The following is a 21973-nucleotide window of genomic DNA, read 5'->3' on the forward strand; positions in this document are numbered from 1 at the left end:
ACGCTCTCCAGAACACCGAAGTGAACTTAGAATCCCTATCAGACAAAATGCTCGCTAGCACCCTATGCAACCTGACTATCTCCTTCACATACTTCTAAGCCAAGACCGCTGCTCCATCAGTCTTCTTAATCTCCAGAAAATGTGCCGACTTAGTCAACCGGTCCACAATGACCCAAATAGCATCAAACGTCCTGGACACTGGCAAACCTATCACGAAGTCCATAGTAATCATATCCCACTTCCACTCTGGAATGGGAAGACTCTTCAGTAACCCTCCTGGAACCTGATGCTCAACCTTCACTAGCTGACTCATGTCGTACCTTGCGACCCAACTAGCTACATCCTTCTTCATCCCGACCCAATGATAGTACCTCTTGAGATCACGGTACATCTTAGTCGCTCCTAGATGAATAGAAAACTTGCTCCCATGAGCCTCTCTCAGGATTTCCAGCCTCAAATCCTCATCCTTGGGCACACAAACCCAATCGTGCACCAAGATAGTACCATTATCTGAGACCTGATACTCTGAATCAACATCCTTTGAGGCATTCACCAGCCCCAAATCCTTCTCCTGAGCCAACCGCACCCTGCTCAGAAAATCTACTCTATCAACCGCCTCCAAACCGAATGGTTCCTGAGGCACAACACACAAACTCAACGCACCGATCTCTCCTACTAGAGATTCCACCTCTTGCTCCTGAGCCGAAGCTACCCGCTTCCGACTCAGAGCATCTGCAACCAAGTTAGCCTTACCAGGATGATAGGCTATCTCCAAATCATAGTCTGCCACAAGCTCCATCCACCGCCTCTGCCTCAAATTCAGCTCAAGCTGAGTGAATATATACTTCAAACTCTTATGATCTGTAAACACATGTACCTTTGCACCATAAAGATAAGATCTCCAAATCTTCAGGGCAGAAACTACAGCACCCATCTCCAAGTCATGAGTAGGATAGTTGTCCTCATGTTTCCGCAACTGCCGCGAAGCATAGGCAATCACCTTCCCATGCTGCATCAACACACATTCCAAACCAACTCTAGATGCATCTGTATAAACCACATAGGGTTCTCCCTGCTTAGGCAAAGCCAACACTGGCGCAATAGTCAACATCTCCTTCAGGTCTGCAAAGCCCTCCTCACACTCTTGTGACCAAACAAAAGGAACATCCTTCCCTGTCAACTTAGTCATAGGACGTGCTCTGCTCGCAAACCCCTACACAAATCTCCTGTAGTAACCTGCCAATCCCAGAAAACTCCTAATCTCTGTGGCATTCTCCGGTCTAGGCCAATTTCTGATAGCCTGAATCTTCTCCGGATCTATAGAAACTCCATCTGCAGATACAATATGACCCAGAAAACCCATCTCATGCTGCCAAAAACTGCACTTGCTCAACTTAGCAAACAACTTCTGCTCCCGCAGATTCTCCAGAACTGCCCTCAAATGCACTACATGCTCCTCAGGACTCTTAGAATAAACCAGGATATCGTCGATGAAAATGATGACAGATACATCCAGGAATTCCTGAAACACACTGTTCATCAATCTCATAAACGTTGTTGGTGCGTTAGTCAAACCGAAAGGCATCACCACAAACTCATAATGCCCATACCTCGTCCTGTCTTCCTCACATATGCCTCATCTATCGGTATCTGATGATAACCCGACGCCAAATCTACCTTGGAGAACCAAGTAGCACCCCTCAACTGATCCAACAACTCATCCATCCTTGGAAAAGGGTACTTGTTCTTCACAGTGGCCCGGTTCAAACCCCTGTAATCAATAGACAACCGAAAACTCTCATCCTTCTTCTTGACAAACAACACCGGTGCTCTCCACGGTGATACACTAGGACGAATGAATCCCTTACTCAACAAATCCTCTAGCTGCTTCTTCAGCTCTGCTATCTCTACTGGAGTCATTCTGTAAGGAGCCTTGGATAACGACATCGTCCCTGGTTCCAATTCAATCATAAAAGGATCAGACCGAGATGGTGGTAACCCCTGCAACGACTGACACACATCCTCAAACTCATCTACAACCGGGATACCGCTAACCGTAGACTTCTCCACTAACTCTGGCATAGATATGGTAACCAAATAACCCTCACGGCCCTTCTCGATCATCTTCCCAGCCTGAATAGTCGAGATCACGAGACTCCCTAAAGTCGGTCTAATATCCTGAAAAACCAACTTCCCTCCTAGACGCCAAACTCCACTCTACCCCGATAGCAATCCAAATGCACCATGTGCCGATGCAACCAATCCATCCCGAGAATCACATCATACAACTCCACTGGACTGATAAGCAAATCCGCTGGCCACGACTCCCCTACGATCTGAATATCAATTCCTCTGGCCCGTCCAATAACCCTCAGGAACTTGCCTCCCGCAACTCTAACAACTCTTGTACGCTCTCCGGGATCCCCTCTGATTCTCGCGCTATCTGCACACTCCGGATTAATGAAGCTATGAGAAGCTCCAGAATCAAACATAACATGGGACTTAAACCCGCCCACCAACAAGGTCCCTACACAAACCTCATGTTTTGAGAACCTAACACTTTGTTACAGGAAAACATAAAATCTGAACTTACTAAGAATTCACAAAGACAAAGTACCAGAAATTATACATGTGATCGCCCCGGCACTGGTTCCACCAGTCTCTACAGTCGTGTAAACCCGTGGCGCCTGCTCAATCCGTGCCACCTGCTGCCCTCCCGGTTGCACCTGCTGCAATGCCGCCACTGCTACCGGCTGCAACTTGGGACACAAGGGCCTGATGTGCCCTAGCTCCCTGCAATGATAACATACACGAGCTGCTGCCATCGGAGCACTCCTTTAGGGACAGCTAACAATCTTGTGATCCCTGCCCCCACACCCAAAGCAACCCGGACCACCCAGCCTCTATGTAGCCTCCCATCTCCTCTTGGTTCCCTGCGCAGGCTTACCGCCCCTGCTAGAACCACCCTGCTGTTGAGCCCTACTAGGCTGAACTGCTGGACTAACCGCCACTGACTGTGCCCGGATATCCTCCTCAATCCCTGCTGCAGTCTCAACCAGCTCCGCACGCGTAGCATAACTCCGCCCTCTACAATGAACCCTCAAATCATCACATAGGACCCTCAAAACCTCCTGATCTGAGCCTCCTTAGACTTCATAGCCCGACCCCCATAACATAGAAGTCGACTGAACTCCAAGTCCATCTCCCGCACTGACCGCATCCCATGAGACAACTGAAGGAACTGCACCTCCAACAGGTCCAACGCCTCTCTCGGAAAGTACTTGTGGTTGAACTCTCCCACGAAGTCAACCCAAGTCATCTCCCGCTGCACTCTCCTAGCAACCACTGATCTCCACCACAACTCAGCACCACCAATCAAATGGTGGACCCCTATGTCCACCCAGAACTCCTCAGGACATCTCAGAGTATGGAAGTTACGTTCCACAATCGTCCTCCACGCATCTGTAGTAGTAGGATCTGTATTACCCGAAAACTGCGCAGTCACGAGACCCTTCATCTCCTTGAGCATGGACAATTAACGCCCATGTGCTCCTGCATCCACAGCCACTGGCTGCCGTTCCTCCGCCACTGCTGGTGGCACAACCTGAGCCTGAGCCAGTACAACTGCTGGCAACCGCTCCAACAACTGTGCTAGCAAAGCCGCAAAGTCAGCACCAGGGACTCCACTCGCTGGGACTCCCACACCCGGGACCCTAGCATCACCGACCACTGGAGCATCAACACCGCCCCCTCCGGCCACACTCATGGAATCCTCCTGGACACCCTGCGACTCGCCAACACCCTCAGTTGTCACACTCTGGTCCTCGGTCTCACTAACCACTGGGACTCTGCCCCTACCACGACCACTTCCGCGTCCACAACCACGTCCGCGTCCACCATCATGACCACGACCAGCACCAACATCCTCTCTAACCATCTACACTACCATGAAAAGAAGGCGAAGCACACAATTATACATAACACAAAAACATATACTCACCGTGGAATCACACTGTAGGCTCGAAGAGGATATTCTAAGACTCCATGCCACACACAATTGACTAAGTCACATAATCAATGAAGATATGCAATCCCAAACATCACAACAGAAACCTAGTGAACCCAAACCTAGCACCGTAAGGGCTCTTATACCAAACTGAAACGACCCGACCCGTTTTTTTTAATAATAAATAATAATAATAATAATATATTACAACTAGTGGTCTCATACCCACTAGCCACCTAACCACAACCACAATCAAACAGCGGAAATAACCAATATCAATAAACAATAATATTCTAATAATAAAATATGCAATAATCAAATATAACCATAAACCAATATCCAAATCATCAGAAAACATGGAACCAGCAACCTAGCAATGTTTCTAATGACCCAACTATAGCAACCTAGCAATGCCAGACAACATCTAATCAAGTCCCTAGAACATCCTCCTCTTCATTGCCTTGTTTCCACGATCACACTTTGCCTTTACCTGCACCACAAACACAAATTGTAATGCATGAGTATTTTATAAACACTCAGTAAGGCAATCCTCCCATTTACTGGGCTATACACACAAGCAATAGAGACATCTCTAACCATCAACCAACAATCAACAAACAACAAATAACAAACCAGGACTCTGCATCGACCGACACCAACATGCATCGACCGACACCACATGGGGATGCATCGACCGACACAAGGGATGCATCGACCGACACAAGGGATGCATCGACCGATGCAAGTTACACATGCATCGACCGACACTCGCATTGCATCGACCGACGCATGCTCGACATAACACGAAAACCCTAGGTTTTACGCGCCGTCCTCGCACTTGCATCGACCGACGCACAAAGTGCATCGACCGGTGCATCATGCTGAGCATCGTGTTCCCCGAAGCTTCTCGCTGGATCATTGTTCCTGCAACCACAAAACTCGATCCCAAGCCACAAGAAAGCTTCCTAACGTCCCAAATAACCATCTAACAAGCCTAACAACACATAAACAAGCAGATCAGAGAAGCTCTAGCTTAGATAAGCCATAGTCCTGCACTTACCTTTGCCAAGACAAATCTGAACCTTAAACCAACAAGAAAACGCCTCCAGGAAGCTCCTACAACGATCCCAGCTACAGATCTCTACAGGAACAACTTCCAATCTCCAAAAATCTCCAAGAACACTCAAGAACACTTAGGGAACTTTTCTCTCTTTCTTTTACTCTCAGAAACGGCCAAAATCGACTAATGAGACAAAAGAATCGACTTAAGGGTTTTCCTCTTCCCTTTACCCAAAACGCAGCGTTTCACTTAAGTCAAAACACAGAAAACTGAACCTGCATCGACCGATGCAATCCTCCAAACCAGGATTTCGGTTCGCGGGTGTTACATATCCATATTAAAACATTTTAACACTCTTTTAGTGTATGTGGATTGATGCACAAATATACCCTCTTGATTACGTTTAATTTGTAGACTAAGACAAAAAAAATTCTGTCTGAGATCTTTCATCTCAAATTCTCCTTTCAAATAGTTTGTTGCTTTCTGTATTTCATGTTGAGTCCCGATTATATTAAGATCATCAACATATACCCAATTATCACAAACAGGTTGTTTTCTTGATGAAAACAGATTGGCATATAAGATCATTTACATATCCTTCTTTTGTTAAATGTTCACTGAGACGATTATACAACATTTTCCTAGACTATTTTAACCCATATAATGATCTTTGCAATTTTAATGCACATAACTCTTTGGATTTATCTTTTAATGCTTTTGGTATATTAAACTCATCAAGAACTCTCATATAGATATCAATATCTAATGGTCCATATAAATATGATTTTTGTGAGCTGCTAAACTCATCAAATATTTAAACGTTATTGCACCCATAACGGATGAATATGTTTCCTCATAATCAATCCTGGGTCTTTGAGAAAATCTTGAGCTACAAGACGAGCCTTATATCTTGTAATTTCATTTTTCTCATTTTGTTTTCCAACGAATATCCATTTGTGTCCAACCGGCCTCACATTTTCTGGTGTGAGTATAATAGGTCCGAATACATTTCGTTTATTAAGCGAGTCAAGTTCGACTTGCATTGCATCTTTCTATTTTGTCCATTCATGTCTCTTTTGACATTCATATACAGAATTTGGCTCTGGATCCTCACTTTCCTCATCTATTTCCCTTGAAACAAGATACGAGAAAGTATCATCAACATCATCGATTTTATTTCGATTCCATATCTTTCCATCCATTATGGATATAGTTGATAGAAATCTCATGATTTTCTTTATGCTCATGATGCTCAAATCTTTCATTAGACTCATGATTCGTTTCTTCCAATATGCTTTCTGCTATTTTGGGCATATCATGCTTTTCATCTTCCTTTCTTTATCTAGGATTTTTATCCTTAGAACCAACTAGCATACCACGCTTCAAGTGTGTTCTAGACTCTCATGTATCATCTGATTTTCCATTTTTTTTTGTGGTATTTCAATTATAGCAGAAACATTTGTAGTTGGTATATATGATTTAGTTACCGTTTTGGTATCAGCAAATGCATCAGGAAGTTGATTTGCAATACTCTGCAAATACATGATTCGTCAAACTTCTATTTCAAACTGCTTTGTAGGAGGATCAAGATGTAACAAAGATGGTGGTAATCCCTGCAATGACTGAAACACGTCCTCAAATTCCTCTACAACCAGAATACCGCTAACCATAGACTTCCCCACTGACTATGGCATAGATATAGTAACCATATAAGCCTCACGGCCCTTCTCGATCATCTTCCCAGCCTGAATGGCCGAGATCACGAGACTCCCCGAAGTCGGTCTAATCCCCTGATAAACTAACTTCCCTCCTGAGCGCTCAAACTCCACTCTACCCTGATGACAATCCAGATGAACCATATGCCGATGCAACCAGTCCATCCCCAAGATAACGTCATACTGCTCCACTACGCTGATAAGCAAATCCGCAGGCCAAGACTCTCCCGCGATCTGAATATCGATACCCTCGCTCTACCAATGACCCTCAGAAACTTGCCTCCAACAACTCTGACAACTCTTGTACGCTCCCCGGGATCCCTTCTGATTTTCGTGCTCTCTGCATACTCCGGAGTAATGAAGCTATGAGAAGCTCCAGAATCAAACATAACATGGGACTTAAACCCGCGCACCAACAAGGTCCCTACACAAACCTCATGTGTTGAGAACCTAACATTTTATCACAGGACAACATAAAATCTGAACTTACTAAGAATTCACAAAGATTAAGTACCAGAAACTATACCTGTGATCGCCCCGGCACTGGTTCCACCAGTCTCTACAGTCGTGTAAACCCGTGGCGCCTGCTCAATCCGTGCCACCTGCTGCCCTCCCGGCTGCACCTACTGCAACGCTGCCACTACTACCGGCTGCAACTTGGGACAATAGGGTCTGATGTGCCCTGGCTCCCTGCAATGATAGCACACACGATCTGCTGCCATCGGAGCACTCCTCTGGGGACAGCAAGCAACCTTGTGATCCTTGCCTCCACACCTGAAGCAACTCGGACCACCCGGCCTCTGCGTAAACTCCCATCTCCTCTTGGTTCCCTGTGCAGGCTTGCCGCCCCTGCTAGAACCTCCTTGATGCTGAGCCTTGCTAGGCTGGACTACTGGGCTAGCCGCCACTGACTGTGCCCGAATATCCTCCTCAATCTCTGCTGCAGTCTCAATCAGCTCTGCACGCGTAGCATAACTCCGCCCTCTACAGTGAACCCTTAAATCGTCACGTAGGGCCCTCAAAAACCTCCTGATCTGAGCCTCCTCGGACTCCATATCCCGACCCCCATACCTCAGAAGTCGACTGAACTCCAAGTCGAGCTCCCGCACTGACCGAGTTCCCTGAGCTAGCTGAAGGAACTGCACCTCCAACCTATCCAGTGCCTCTCTAGGGAAATACTTGCGGTTGAACTCCAAGACGAAGTCAGCCCAAGACATCTCCCTCTGCACTCTCCTGGCTGCCACAGAACTCCACCACAACTGAGCATCACTCGTCAAATGGTGGACCCCAATGTCCACCCAAAACTTCTCAGGACATCTCAGAGTATGGAAGTTACGTTCCACACTCGTCCTCCACGCCTCCGCAGCGGTAGGATCAGTACCTCCCAAAAACCGCTTGGTACAAATACGGCCCATCTCTGTCAGCATACTGATATAACGAGAATGGACCCCCACATCCGCAGCCACTGGCTGCCGCTCCTCCGCCACCACTGGTGGCACTACCTAAGCCTGAGCCGGTGCCACTGGCGGCAACCGTTCTAACAACTGTGCCAGCAAACCCGCAAGGTCGACACCCGAGATTCCAACCACTAGGACACCCGCATCTGGGGCCCTAACATCACCGGCTACTGGAGCATCAACACCGCCCTCTCCGGCCACACTCACGGAATCCCCCTGGACACCTTGCGACTCACCAACACCCTCTGTTACACACTCTAGTCCTCGGTCTCACTAACCACTGGGACTCTGCCCCTACCCCGACCAAGTCCGCGTCCACGACCACGACCAGCAACAGCACCGCCGCTAACCATCTGCACTACCATGAACAGAAGGCTAAGCACACAATTATACATATCACAGAAACATAAACTCACCGTGGAATCACACAGTAGGGCTCGAAGAGGATGTTCTAGGACTCCATGCCACACACAATTGACTAACTCACATAATCAACCAAAGCATGAAATTCCCAAACATCTACAACACAAAGCCTAGTGAACCCAAACCTAGAACCGTAAGGGCTCTGATACCAAAATGAAACGACCCCACCCGTTTTTTTTAATTAATAGGTAATAAATATAAATATAATATAAACGACAACTAGTGGTCCCATACCCACTAGCCACCTATCCACAACCATAGACAACAGCGGAAATAACAATATCAATAAATATCCAATAATAATATAACCAATAAATATCCATAACAACAATCCAATAATCAAACATCAGGAAACATGAAACCGGCAACCTAACAATGTTCCTAAAAACCCAACTCTAGCAACCTAGCAATGTCAAAAAACATACAATCGAGTCTCTAGAACATCCTCCTCTTCATCGCCTTGATTCCACGATCACACTTTGCCTTTACCTGCACCACAAACACATATTGAGATGCATGATTATTTGATAAACACTCAGTGAGGCAATCCTCCCATCTACTGGGCTATACACACAAGCAACAATGATACCAATATTCCAAACAATCATCAAACAAGACATACAAACCAGAAAATCAAACATCGTCTCGCTGGAAGGGAGGTGTCAACCGACACCAGCCAAGTGTCGACCGACACTGGCATTGGTGTCGACCGACACTACCGTACAGTGTCGATCGACACTGGCATTGGTGTCGACCGACACTACCCCACAGTGTCGATCGATGCCATTTTGCTGGTGTCAACCGACACCACTTGGTGTCGATCGACACTCCACCTGCAACTGCGTTCCGCTGCGAAGTCGAGAGTCGAATCTTGCTCCCAAACTCCACCAACTCTTCCAATACTCAGAACCCAAGCCGGAAATATCCTTAGTACCTGTAGCAACCATTCCCCAGCAAGAAAACACACAAACAACAACACACAAGCAAGAACAAGGAAATCAAAGGCTTAGATTAGCCATGGTCATGCACTCACCTCTTTGCAGGAAGATTTGGACCAACAACAATCTCCCAGCAACCTTCTAACACGTTCATGGCCCTAGATCTTCACTCCCACATCAAGATCTCACCAAAAACACCTTGAAATCTCACAAACTCTCTCAAGAACCTTTAGGAATTGTTTTCTCCTCTTCCTCTCACTCTCAAGCGGCGTAAGACAACAAAAACACGACCCTAGGTTGTTTTTCCCCTTTTAAACCTCGGTTCAATGGTTTTCCTTAAACCAAACCGGACCAAAACGATCAAAAACTCGATCTGGTCGAACCAAAAATTAGTGGTGTCGACCGACACCCACCCTTGGTGTCGATCGACACCCTCCCCCAAAACGCACAGTTTTGGTTCGCGGGCGTTACAGTATAGAGGCTCCATCAAGTATGTTCACCAACAATGTCTCCTTCTCTGGCTCAATCGCCATGGACACAAGCACTGCGAGGTTCTTAAACTTTGTTTTCTTGCTCTAGGTTTCAGTGTTCAATAATGTTTAATCGATTTCAATGTTTTGTGTAATGCATATGTATATACCTTCGGGAACAGGTAGCTTGTTCTTACTTCTCGTTACAACATCACTTAATACTTTTGAATCGTGAGCTGTACTTTCCCATTCACTAAGGACATATATGAATTCTAGATCAAAGTTACAAGCAGCAAGAACATTTTGTAATGTATATCCTTTCCGATTTCGAAAGCTTGGTGCATCATTAGTAGGCACCATTGCATGAATGTGTGTGTCGTTGATAGCGCCAACGCAATCCTGTAAAAATCATGATAACAAGAGTTCAACGTTCATTTCTTTGTTTTATCAATTATATGCGAAAGAGATAATAATTGTAAAGCAGCTAATGAGTTTTCGTATAATTATCTCTTTCGTCTTTGATAGTGTTGCTCTGATTTCTTCACAACTAATTTGACCAATGAAGAAATAATGAGATACTAGCAAAGATTAGAAAAACAACAAAAAAATACATGAGATCTCGTGTTCGCGTGATGATCCCTGTGACTATTTCTGGCGATAGCAAATTACAAGGGAAAATAAACTTATTTGAGGGATAAGACTGAGGAGATTATTATTAATATTGATGATGGAGGATGCCACGACTGATTTTGCTATCGCTAGAAAAAGCATTGACTGAAATACGTCCTTTCTGTTCAGAGCCGGCGCACAGAATGATCGGGCCACAAGCTCAGACATTTTGTTGGGCTGTTGTAAATTATTTAAAGGGAGAAAATGAAAGGAAATTATAAAAAACATCTCATAGGAGAACAAACCACTAGGACAAAGGAATTTTTTTTTTGGAAAAAGGTCGATTATATGACTGTATAATTTACAGCGATGGTTCATCTGCTTGTATCCATCGCCGCACTGCTTCTGTTCATCTTCTCTACTACAACAGATTTTCATCGTCCATTTTTAGCGGCAGTTTTTTTTTCAAGGTTGTAATTTTATCTTTGTCGTAGTCGCCGGAAATAGTGGCAACGTTCACTAAACAAACAGGGTAAATATAAAATGTAGGATTTTGAGGGTTAAACTAGAAGATGACGGTAAATCGCTCTCGCGTAGTAAAAGAAATGTCGTATGAAAACTTTTTCAAAGTGATTTTGTTTTCTTTCTTTTTGTCATTTGCAAATTTAAATAATTTATTTTATTTAATAAAATGGGCTGCTATTTACAAATTGTGGGGCAAAAAAGATATCATGGAGCCCAATATCCATATATACAAAGTGTAGCTTAGGGCTTCTTTTTTTTTCTTTGGTAAGCAAGTTAGGGCTTTTTGAGGCATACATATTTTTCTCAATCCTTATCACAGACCAAAAGATTAAAGAAAAAAAAATCAATCAGGGAAGAGAAGACAATAAACGTAGCTACCTCATCTCCCTCTTCTTTTCTCTTTTTTTTTTTCTTTTGTTGCTGTCTCTTTTTTTTCCTCCACCTGTAGTTTCTCTCTTTTGTCCTCAATAGGCGACGATGGCCTCCTCCATTTTCTCCGGTGTTAAGTTCTCTCCGATCTTAGCTCCCGTTAATTCTAGAGATAGCCGCGGCTCTCGATGTGTAAAAGATAGAAATAAAGTTAGGTTTAATCCTGCGTCGCCGCGTCTCACTCCCAATCGTGTTCGCGCCGAAGCTCAGTCTTCGATTCCATATACTGGTCTTTGGTACGTCTTTAGTCCTTAGGTTTTGAGATGGATATGCTTATCAGTAAATTTCTGAATTCGTTGAAATTGAAATTAGTTCTTGGTTCATAGCCACTGTTTTTTTTTTTTTCATTTACTTATAATGGTTCTAGGGTATCTTGGTCTGCTTATGTCAGCATCAGTTTATGCGGAACCTTTGATTTTGAGATGGAGATGTTTATCACTAAATTTTCATCTTCGTTGTTGTTTCTTTCTGAATTTGTGGAAAGTGAAAATTAGTTATATTTGCTCGTTTACTGAATATTTTGGTTTTTGAAATCAGATGTTAATTTTTGGTTTGAATGTTTTGATGTCAAAGGGCACAGCCAACTGCGAACAGGGGACGTTTGAAGAGGAGCATTGTTCTGGGACAACGAAGCGCGATTTTCAGAAAAGAAGCTACTGGGACATCACTTTCTCAGGGACGCAATTTCTGTTTTACCTGTAAAAGAAGTCAACCCGGAGTCAGAAGATCATTACCGAGTGCCTTTGTGGACAGAAGTTCATTTAGTTTGTCGAGGTCTCGTTTGACCTCTTCTCTGGTTCGTAAAGCTACACTATTTCCCTTCTTATGTTCTAGTCTTGCGTCATGTACTCTTTTTTGAACTATGTGTTTGACAGACTCAATATGTGTCAATTTTTCAGAGAAAAAATTCTCAGGTTCTAAATGCAACTGTTGGACCAGATGAGCCACATGCTGCTGGAACAGCCTGGCCAGATGGCATCGTTGCGGAGAGACAAGATCTAGACTTATTGCCCCCTGAGATAGATACTGCAGAGCTAGAAGCATTTCTTGGTTGTGAACTTCCTTCTCATCCCAAGTTGCACCGGGGGCAATTGAAAAATGGACTTCGGTATCTTATTTTGCCGAACAAAGTTCCACCAAACAGGTAGATTGCCAAAAATACCTGAAGTTGGTCTACTCGTGATACTTTTAATGGTTGCTTTATGCATCAGAGTTAGATAATTAACATGTTTTCCCTTACATTACATATATTGAATATCAATTTACAATTTAGTGATTTACAACAAAGAAAAAGGATAAAGGAAGGCAATTTTGTTCTCCTTTTCTATAATAGCTTAAGCATATGGTGGATTCCTCTTAAGTTCTTTCTCTTATTTCTTACATATGTTTTGAAATGTTTTCGAATGCTAGATTTGAGGCACACATGGAAGTTCATGTAGGATCGATTGATGAGGAAGACGATGAGCAAGGGATTGCTCATATGATAGAACATGTTGCATTCCTTGGGAGCAAGAAACGTGAGAAACTTCTTGGTACAGGTGCCCGCTCTAATGCATACACAGATTTCCACCATACAGTATTTCATATTCACTCTCCCACCCACACAAAGGTTTGTTTTTTTGTACACCTATTGGCGTATCTATTGATTGGCTTTTTTTGGTTAGTTCAATTTCACAGGTTTTTGTTGCCTCTGTATTTGCTTTAACAAATATGGTGCTTATAGTAATAGCATCGATTTGACCAAATTATCACATTCTCTTCACTCTTTTTGTTTTGTTTTCTCCACTATATTTCTATATATATACATTTCCATATACCTATATGTTGTACATGGAATACTATTTCTTTTATGAGCAACGAATACTGAAGTTGCTGTTGATCTTTATTTGTATATTGACGTTGAAGTCTGTTTCTTTGATTGAGTTCTCTTTAGATGTTATTGTGATAATTTGGAGAACGTATTGGCTTGCTTATCATGTTGATAGAGTTCGACAGATCGAATACTAGCTTCATATTAATTAGAGTGCTGAACCTTTTCAGGACTCTGAGGACGACCTTTTCCCGTCTGTGCTCGATGCCTTGAATGAGGTAAATTTTTGCTATCTAAGATGATGTCTTCCCATTGGATATGTCCTAACACTTTTTTCTGTGTGAGAATCAGAATCCCTCTATGTTTCATGGATCTTGATTCATTTGGAAAATAAAATCTTATTTCTCTAATGATTACAGATAGCTTTTCACCCAAAATTCCTATCTTCTCGAGTTGAGAAGGAAAGGCGGGCTATACTTTCAGAACTTCAGATGATGAATACAATTGAGTATCGTGTTGACTGCCAGGTAATTATTATGAATAGTTTTCTATGTCAGCACAACAGTTCGTTGTCTTACCCAATTTTTGGTGGATAATCAGTGACACGTTGTGTTTTATTTCTTGCGACTAGTTGTTGCAACATTTACATTCTGAGAACAAGCTGGGTAGAAGGTTCCCTATTGGATTGGAAGAGCAGATTAAGAAGTGGGATGTTGACAAAATTAGGAAATTTCATGAGCGATGGTACTTCCCCGCCAATGCCACTCTATATATTGTGGGAGACATCAACAACATACCTCAGATAGTCAACAATATTGAAGTAAGATAGTCTATTACCTTTTTCTTGCATTGCCGGTTGTCATTAATAAGTAAATATTGAATTTCTACTGCGTAGTCGATCTTGACCAGACAATCGCTCTTGCACAGGCTGTGTTTGGAAAAACTGGTTTGGATAATGAATCAACACCCTCTCCTACTCCTGGTGCCTTCGGTGCCATGGCTAATTTTCTCGTTCCGAAGCTGCCAGCTGGTCTTGGTGGAACCTTTTCAAATGAGAGAACAAATACTGCTGATCAATCTAAGATGATTAAAAGAGAAAGACATGCAATTCGTCCCCCGGTTGAGCATAATTGGTCGCTTCCTGGGACCAGTATTGATCTAAAGCCTCCGCAGATATTTAAGCATGAGCTTCTTCAAAATTTTGCAATCAATATGTTCTGCAAGGTTTCTGTTACAATCTTTTAATTTCTCCCTTTTTTTTTTCAGCTAGCTTAACATGATACAGCCAATTTAGGGTGGTAGATTGTATCATGAAATGTTACAATTTTTTTGGTCTTCCTGCAGATACCTGTTAGCAAGGTTCAGACATTTGGAGACCTGCGAAATGTTCTGATGAAAAGAATATTTCTCTCTGCTCTACATTTTCGAATTAATACGAGATACAAGGTATGAGGGTGTTAGGATGTTGCTATTCTGAATACATTTGTTCTCAAGTTTTGCTAGGAAAGGAATAATTGTTCTCATTTTCTTGTACTGAACATTCTGCTTAGATTTCTGTTGATCAAAATGAACCTCTTCAAATCCCACTAAAATTTTATTAAATCAGCTCTCTGATGGGGTGTTCAAACAATATAAGTGTGTTTTCGATTAGCTGGTGGTGCACTATTAAAAGTAAAAAATCTTTTCCAGTTCGTGGATCTAGCTATATTATTTATTGAAGGTTTTAGGATTTATATGCATTACCAGTAGACTCCGTACTGTCAGTAAGTTTTGGTGATGTTATTTTTGTACCTTTCAGAGTTCAAACCCGCCATTTACATCAGTTGAATTGGACCATAGTGATTCGGGAAGGGAAGGATGCACTGTTACCACTCTTACTGTCACCGCAGAGCCCAAAAATTGGCAAAATGCAGTGAAAGTTGCTGTCCAAGAGGTTTGCTTATTGTTTGTTCTAATTTATCTTCATTGTGGTTACTATTTTTCATTGTTTTATGTGGACTTGTGAATAATGCATTGGTTGAAGAGATAGTCTAAAAGACTGTTAGAACCATTGTCACCTTTTTTTGCTTATGAGAATTCATTTAGCTATTAGCTATGTTTAACGTATCGTTCTACTTGTAGGTTCGAAGACTTAAAGAATTTGGTGTCACCAGGGGTGAACTTACACGTTACATGGATGCTCTTCTAAAAGATAGTGAACATCTTGCGGCTATGATTGATAATGTGTCGTCTGTTGATAACCTGGATTTTATCATGGAAAGTGATGCACTAGGCCACACTGTTATGGATCAGACGCAAGGACATGAGACCTTGGTTGCTGTAGCTGGAACTGTTACGCTTGAAGAGGTAGGTTTCGCTGTTCTGCTTATTCTTATTAGCTTTTCTTGTAACATCTGACGCAGAAGATGACTGTTAATTCCAAAATTCCTGGTGATTAACACATCAATAACTACTGGATATTTAACTCTTCCTGCATATCATACTATTTAAAATATTTTTGTTTCAATTAGTTTTTTTTTCTTCTGTTTTGATGGTTTCCTGTCCAGGTAAATACTGTTGGCGCCAAGGTGCTAGAGTTTATTTCTGATTTTGGAAGGCCCACTGCACCTCTTCCTGCAGCAATAGTTGCTTGTGTTCCCACAAAGGTGCACGTTGATGGTGTTGGTGAGAGTGATTTTAATATAACTCCTGCTGAAATAATAGATTCTGTCAAATCAGGATTATTAGCACCCATTGAAGCTGAGCCTGAGGTATTCCTTCTTTTGTAACTTCTGTTTTTTTTTTTTTTTTTTTTTTTTATACTTTTATCTTCTCTTAATTCAAGTATAGACCAAAGGGTAGTTCTGAATCAGCTTTTTACCTTCATCCTTGCAGCTCGAGGTGCCAAAAGAATTGATCTCTCAATCACAGTTGGAAGAGTTAACCTTGCAACGAAATCCATGTTTTGTCCCTATTCCTGGGTCAAACGTAACCAAGTTGCATGACAAAGAGACTGGGATCACTCAGCTTCGCTTATCTAATGGAATACCTGTAAATTACAAGGTACATCTTACATCCTTTTCCTCTTGCTTACTATCTAAGCATCATGTCCATGGTGATTTTCTTTCTACATTATAAGACGTTCTCTTCATTTTTTATATTGTTGTTTTGTGCTGTCTGTTTAACAAATTGAAGTTCTTAACATCTTAAAAATTAAGCTTCATTTTTAGCAGAAAATCTTTTTTTTTTTAGTGTTGATTGATACCATACTTTTATTTCAGTATATTGCATGTAGAGATAAAGACTCTTCCCTTGACATTTCCCTTTTCAATATAGATATCAACAACCGAATCTCGGGCAGGTGTCATGCGGCTTATTGTTGGTGGTGGACGAGCTGCAGAAACTTCTGATTCCAAAGGAGCTGTGGTTGTTGGTGTTCGTACACTCAGTGAGGGTGGTCGAGTTGGAGACTTTTCAAGGGAGCAGGCAAGTGAAGCTGTTGAAAACTGCATTGTGATATTTTTTTTAAACTACAAAAAGGAAATGAACTAAGCTGAAAGCCATTTCTGTATAGGTGGAGCTTTTCTGTGTAAATCATTTGATAAATTGCTCGTTGGAGTCAACTGAGGAGTTCATTGCCATGGAATTCCGATTTACTCTGAGAGACAATGGAATGCAAGCAGCTTTTCAGCTGCTTCACATGGTGCTTGAGGTACTAGATTATAACTAAGACGATGAAATATGCTTTGCAACATTTCTGACCATTGGGTTTTATTGATTAGCGGTCAATAGTGTTTTCTCTTACCCGCTTGTTCATGTTCCTCTGTTTTTATCTAATCTTTTGCTGATAAAGAGTGTTGGTTCTCTGGTATGCAGCGTAGTGTCTGGTTGGAAGATGCATTTGATCGAGCACGGCAGCTATATCTTTCGTACTTTCGATCAATTCCTAAAAGCTTGGAGCGTGCGACTGCTCATAAACTCATGATTGCGATGCTGAATGGTGATGAGCGTTTTGTTGAGCCGACACCTAAGTCATTACAGACCCTGAATCTAGAAACTGTGAAAGAAGCGGTCATGAGTCATTTTGTTGGGGAAAATATGGAGGTGATATCTCAAACTTGAAAGCTGATATTTTGCTTGAAAAATATTTATTTTATTTTATTTTCATAAAATTTTCTGTGGTTTCCTTCAGGTAAGCATTGTGGGGGACTTTTCAGAGGAGGAAATTGAGCGTTGCATCCTTGATTACCTCGGTACAGTTAAAGCCAGCCATGATTCTACAAAACTACCTGGATCTGAGCCTATTGTGTTTCGCCAACCAACAGCTGGCTTGCAATTTCAACAGGTTCGGAAAAAAGCAGTAATGCATGGAATTTCTCTTCGGTTTCACCATCCCCTTAGATGTATGATTCAAGCAGGATAATTGACATATTTATCTCTGAACAGGTATTCTTGAAGGATACTGATGAGAGAGCATGTGCATACATTGCTGGACCAGCGCCAAATCGATGGGGCTTTACAGTTGACAGGGATGACCTTTTTCAGTCTGTTAGCAAACTTACTGTTGCTCATGGTAAGTTACACCTTAATGGGACCGACATAAACTCATGTGGTGTCACAATTTTGCAACCTTGTATATATGTCTGGTTCTGACTTCTGAGCTTGTCTCATACACCAGAAATCCATCTTCAGTAGTATTAGGAAAATTTCGTGGTTAGATCTGAGACAAATAGCTTTTCATATTTCATGCATGCACATTGGAATGGCAGATGGACTTTCGAAATCGGAGGAACAGTTGCTAGAGGGCGGAGACAGGGAGTTGCAAAAGAAGCTTCGTGCCCACCCTCTTTTCTTTGGAATTACAATGGGTCTTCTGGCAGAAATCATAAACTCAAGGTACCTCTTATTGTTGAATGGTGTCATATTACTTGAAAGCTGAGTTCTTTGCTGCTATTGTACTCTGGTTTGGTTCGTGTCCGAAATTTGCTCAGCAACTAACCGCCAGAATGAAGCACTTTTAGAAAATGATCTGTCAGTAAACATTTGGGTTTAAGAGAATGCGGTTTTATGCATCTGATTGTCTTTTTGTTTCAGACTGAAGTGTCTCTACATTCTATGTGCCTATTATTTTACATATACATTTTATTCCACTCATAGCTGAAAGATAACTTTTTTGAATCATTGCAGGCTTTTCACGACAGTAAGAGATTCTCTCGGACTGACATATGACGTATCGTTTGAGCTAAACCTATTTGATAGGCTGAATCTCGGGTGGTATGTAGTATCTGTGACTTCAACTCCCGGCAAGGTATGCAGTCTTTGTATTTTGCTTACAGTAAATGAGCCACTCTTTCGTTAACAGTTTTCTTCACCAAATTTCTCAATACTCTTTCCAGGTATACAAAGCGGTTGATGCCTGTAAGAGCGTTCTTAGAGGATTGCATAGCAACCAAATTGCCCCTAGGGAGTTGGATAGGGTTAGTTGTCTCTTTTGCCTTCTCAGCCTAGCTATTTTTTAGCTCGTTTTCGTTGTTAATGGAAAGTGGTGTTGTTTGTCTATCAACAGGCAAAGCGAACTCTTCTTATGAGACATGAAGCTGAACTCAAATCCAATGCTTATTGGCTTAATCTATTAGCTCACTTGCAGGCCTCCTCTGTTCCGAGGAAGGTGATACTCACTTGCAAATTCTTAACTGTTTCGTTTCTAACTTGACTTCTTCTGATGGGGTGGTTGTGCTTTTTTAGGAACTGTCATGCATTAAAGAACTTACTTCATTGTATGAAGCTGCTTCGATCGAGGACATATACCTCGCTTATAATCAATTAAGAGTGGACGAGGACTCTCTGTACTCCTGCATTGGGATAGCTGGGGCGCAGGCTGGTGAAGAGACAACTGGTAAGTGTGACGTTTCTTGAGCAACAAAACAGTTTGAGATCAGTTGGGTATTAAAATAGGAAAACTCTGCTGTGCAGTGCTATCAGAAGAAGAAGAACCAGAAGATGCTTTTTCAGGAGTTGTTCCTGTGGGACGAGGCTCATCGATGACGACAAGACCAACAACCTGATCCACATTTTGGCTTGTAAGATAATGTAGGTGAAGACATGTGCCATAGATACGACAGAGAATAAGCCAGATAAAGTATCAGATTCGTTGTCACAGAAAGAAGCTTTAGCAGAGGCTTTGCTTTGGCATAAGAGGTTTGCAAGGCTAATAAATGACCACATTATCTGTACTAATCTCTTGTCTCCTTCATATTTATAGAAAAGAAAAAAGAAAGATAGTGACATATGTAGACCCTTTGTTTTTTGGACTTGATCGTTACTACTACGGTGCAAAGTTTATGCAGCTGTAAATGGTGATTTCGACGAGTCTTTTTGCACCCATGTTCATCTATCTGTAAAATCATTGGGAGGTGCTCATGGCAGTTTGGGATGATAATTTAGTGGCTGGAAGATTGATAAGAGCTTATAATATTTTAATGTGGGTGGCAATTTTTTTTTGTAGCACATGTGAAACACAAGCAAACGAGTTCTCCAAATAGTTGTGGTGATCACTGAAAAAATGATCAATAGGTTGCTAAAAAAAAAATTCAGAAAAATGATTAAAATATATGTAAAATTAGGTCTATTACATGTTCGTGCATGTTCTTTAATATACTACAAGTACAATATGCTGTTTTTAAATGATTCGATAAGTGGTAGGTTCAAACAATCATTTTAATAGAGGTTATTTTGCTAATATAGTCTTAACTACATACAAATACACAGAGCTACGTCAAAGATTTTTAGTGCCATAGGTAAAACATATATAGATAATTTTTTTTTTTATATAATAATTGTCATACAAAAATGTAATTTACTGTTTAAGTCAAAAATCTAAAAAACCAAAACTTAGAAATAACTTGTTGAAAATACATTAAATATATATATATATATATATATATATATATATATATATATGATGTTTAAGAAAAACTATGGATGCCAAAATGAGTCAAGATTCATGTTACAACTCATACATGTTAATGACTTGAAATTTTTTACTCTAATGGGTTGATCGATTAAATGAGTTAATAAAAATTTTCAAAAAAAAAGTTAATGAGTTTGGTTATAATAGCGTTAATTCTTCGCAAAAAATATGACTTTATAATTTTTCACAAAAAACGTAAATCCACAATTTTACGCCAAAAAATGTGATGATGATGATGGTGATAATTATAATTTGTTTTGCTAATATTAATTAATTAATACTTTAATAGATCAACCCAATTAACCATTTACCCATCAAACTGGGTTAATGAGTTAATCCAACTCAACTGTTAAATACTTAGATGAGTCATGAGCTCATTTAATTTTTAAACCAATTAAGTAATGAGTTAAGTTGGTTTAGATTAACCACTTTGACACCTCTAATTACGAAGATCTTACTGAAGGTCGGTTCAACAATCATGACTGAAAATTGATCACCCTAACCTTTTGTCAATGGCAATACCCTCTTAATCGATTTTAGTAACAACTCATCTTAAAAAAAATGGCACTACTATTACTTTTTATGTATGATTTTATTTTAATATATTTTTTCAAAAATTTCTTAATGTGATTTTTTTTCTTTTTACAATTAGTAGTATTACTATATATTTTTTTCTTTTTTCTAAAAAATAGTATACCTTTTACTTTTAGGATTTATAGTTTATTCTATATTTTCCTTTTTATGATATATTTTTATATACTTTTCTAAACAATTATTTGTTTACTTTTATTATTTGTAATTTATTGTATAATATTTTTTTTATTTACTGTTACACTTGTCAAAATCTCATTGATAAACTTGTCACATGTTGGGTTCATATTAATGGCTAACTTTGAAACTAAACTTTATTTAATAAGATAATCTGGTAGAGACAAAAAAATACAATAAGAGATTTGGTAGCTAAACCCCCCCCCCCCCCCCCCCCCCCCCGTTTTCATAATAAAAAAAAAAATATTCTAACTAGAAGAAAGTAACAAATTAATCTCATGTTTTATATGTTACTATTTTTATCATTTTAACCTGTACAAACGAATAATAGTTTCTTACTTTGGTAATGAATCACTCAAAAAATGGCTAATAATGCCTTCATTGTATTTAAAATCCTAATAAGAAATATAGATCTAATGCAATTATTTGTACGCTTGATTGCTTGATTAGTCTCTTTCTCTCAACACTTCATAACATAGTATGACTCAAATGCCGTTTGCCAACAAAAAAAGAAAGAATGTATGACTCAAATGCCGTGGAAACTCAAAACTTTATTGAATCATATTTGTAAGCATATCGATAAAGTAGATGGCATGAAAGCAACAAAGAAAATGTTGTTCATTCTTCTCTTCGCTTTGTTTCTGTCATGTTAGTTTCTCTAGCTCTCTTTCTACATATTATTACTATACAATATCTTTCACAGTATATATGTGTAGGTGTGTCATATCAAATGCAAGAGATATACAATTACAAAATATGACGTGTGTTGGACGATGTCCACCGAAGCACGAAGAACAATATTTTGGGAGTTGCT

The 21973-nt window shown here is 40.8% G+C and overlaps 1 protein-coding gene across 1 annotated transcript; it reads left to right on the plus strand.

Moving 5' to 3' along the window:
* Positions 1-11411: 11411 nt before the first annotated feature.
* On the plus strand, positions 11412-19803 carry LOC104725237 (stromal processing peptidase, chloroplastic). The gene is made up of 24 exons (XM_010443864.2): positions 11412-11868; positions 12206-12428; positions 12532-12776; positions 13043-13241; positions 13673-13720; positions 13862-13969; positions 14074-14262; positions 14370-14666; positions 14787-14888; positions 15241-15375; positions 15564-15788; positions 15989-16192; positions 16317-16484; positions 16758-16907; positions 16996-17133; positions 17298-17525; positions 17614-17766; positions 17868-17994; positions 18191-18317; positions 18609-18729; positions 18818-18898; positions 18988-19089; positions 19167-19317; positions 19395-19803. Exons 1-24 carry the CDS (start codon positions 11681-11683, stop codon positions 19484-19486), a joined length of 3801 nt encoding a protein of 1266 aa, XP_010442166.1. The 5' UTR covers positions 11412-11680; the 3' UTR covers positions 19487-19803.
* The last annotated feature ends 2170 nt before the right edge of the window (positions 19804-21973 follow it).

Source organism: Camelina sativa, chromosome 11 (genome assembly GCF_030686135.1).
Source record: "Camelina sativa cultivar CO46 ecotype springtype chromosome 11, ASM3068613v1".
In the NCBI taxonomy this organism is placed as follows: Eukaryota; Viridiplantae; Streptophyta; class Magnoliopsida; order Brassicales; family Brassicaceae; genus Camelina; species Camelina sativa.

What these genes read in the sequence shown, in the direction of transcription:
- LOC104725237 (XM_010443864.2), top strand. Translation starts at nt 11,681, where the DNA reads ATGGCCTCCTCCATTTTCTCCGGTGTTAAGTTCTCTCCGATCTTAGCT. An exon ending in TGCTCGATGCCTTGAATGAG is followed by an intron (nt 13,721 to 13,861) that starts GTAAATTTTTGC and finishes TAATGATTACAG; the next exon opens with ATAGCTTTTCACCCAAAATT. An exon ending in GCAGAAATCATAAACTCAAG is followed by an intron (nt 18,318 to 18,608) that starts GTACCTCTTATT and finishes GAATCATTGCAG; the next exon opens with GCTTTTCACGACAGTAAGAG.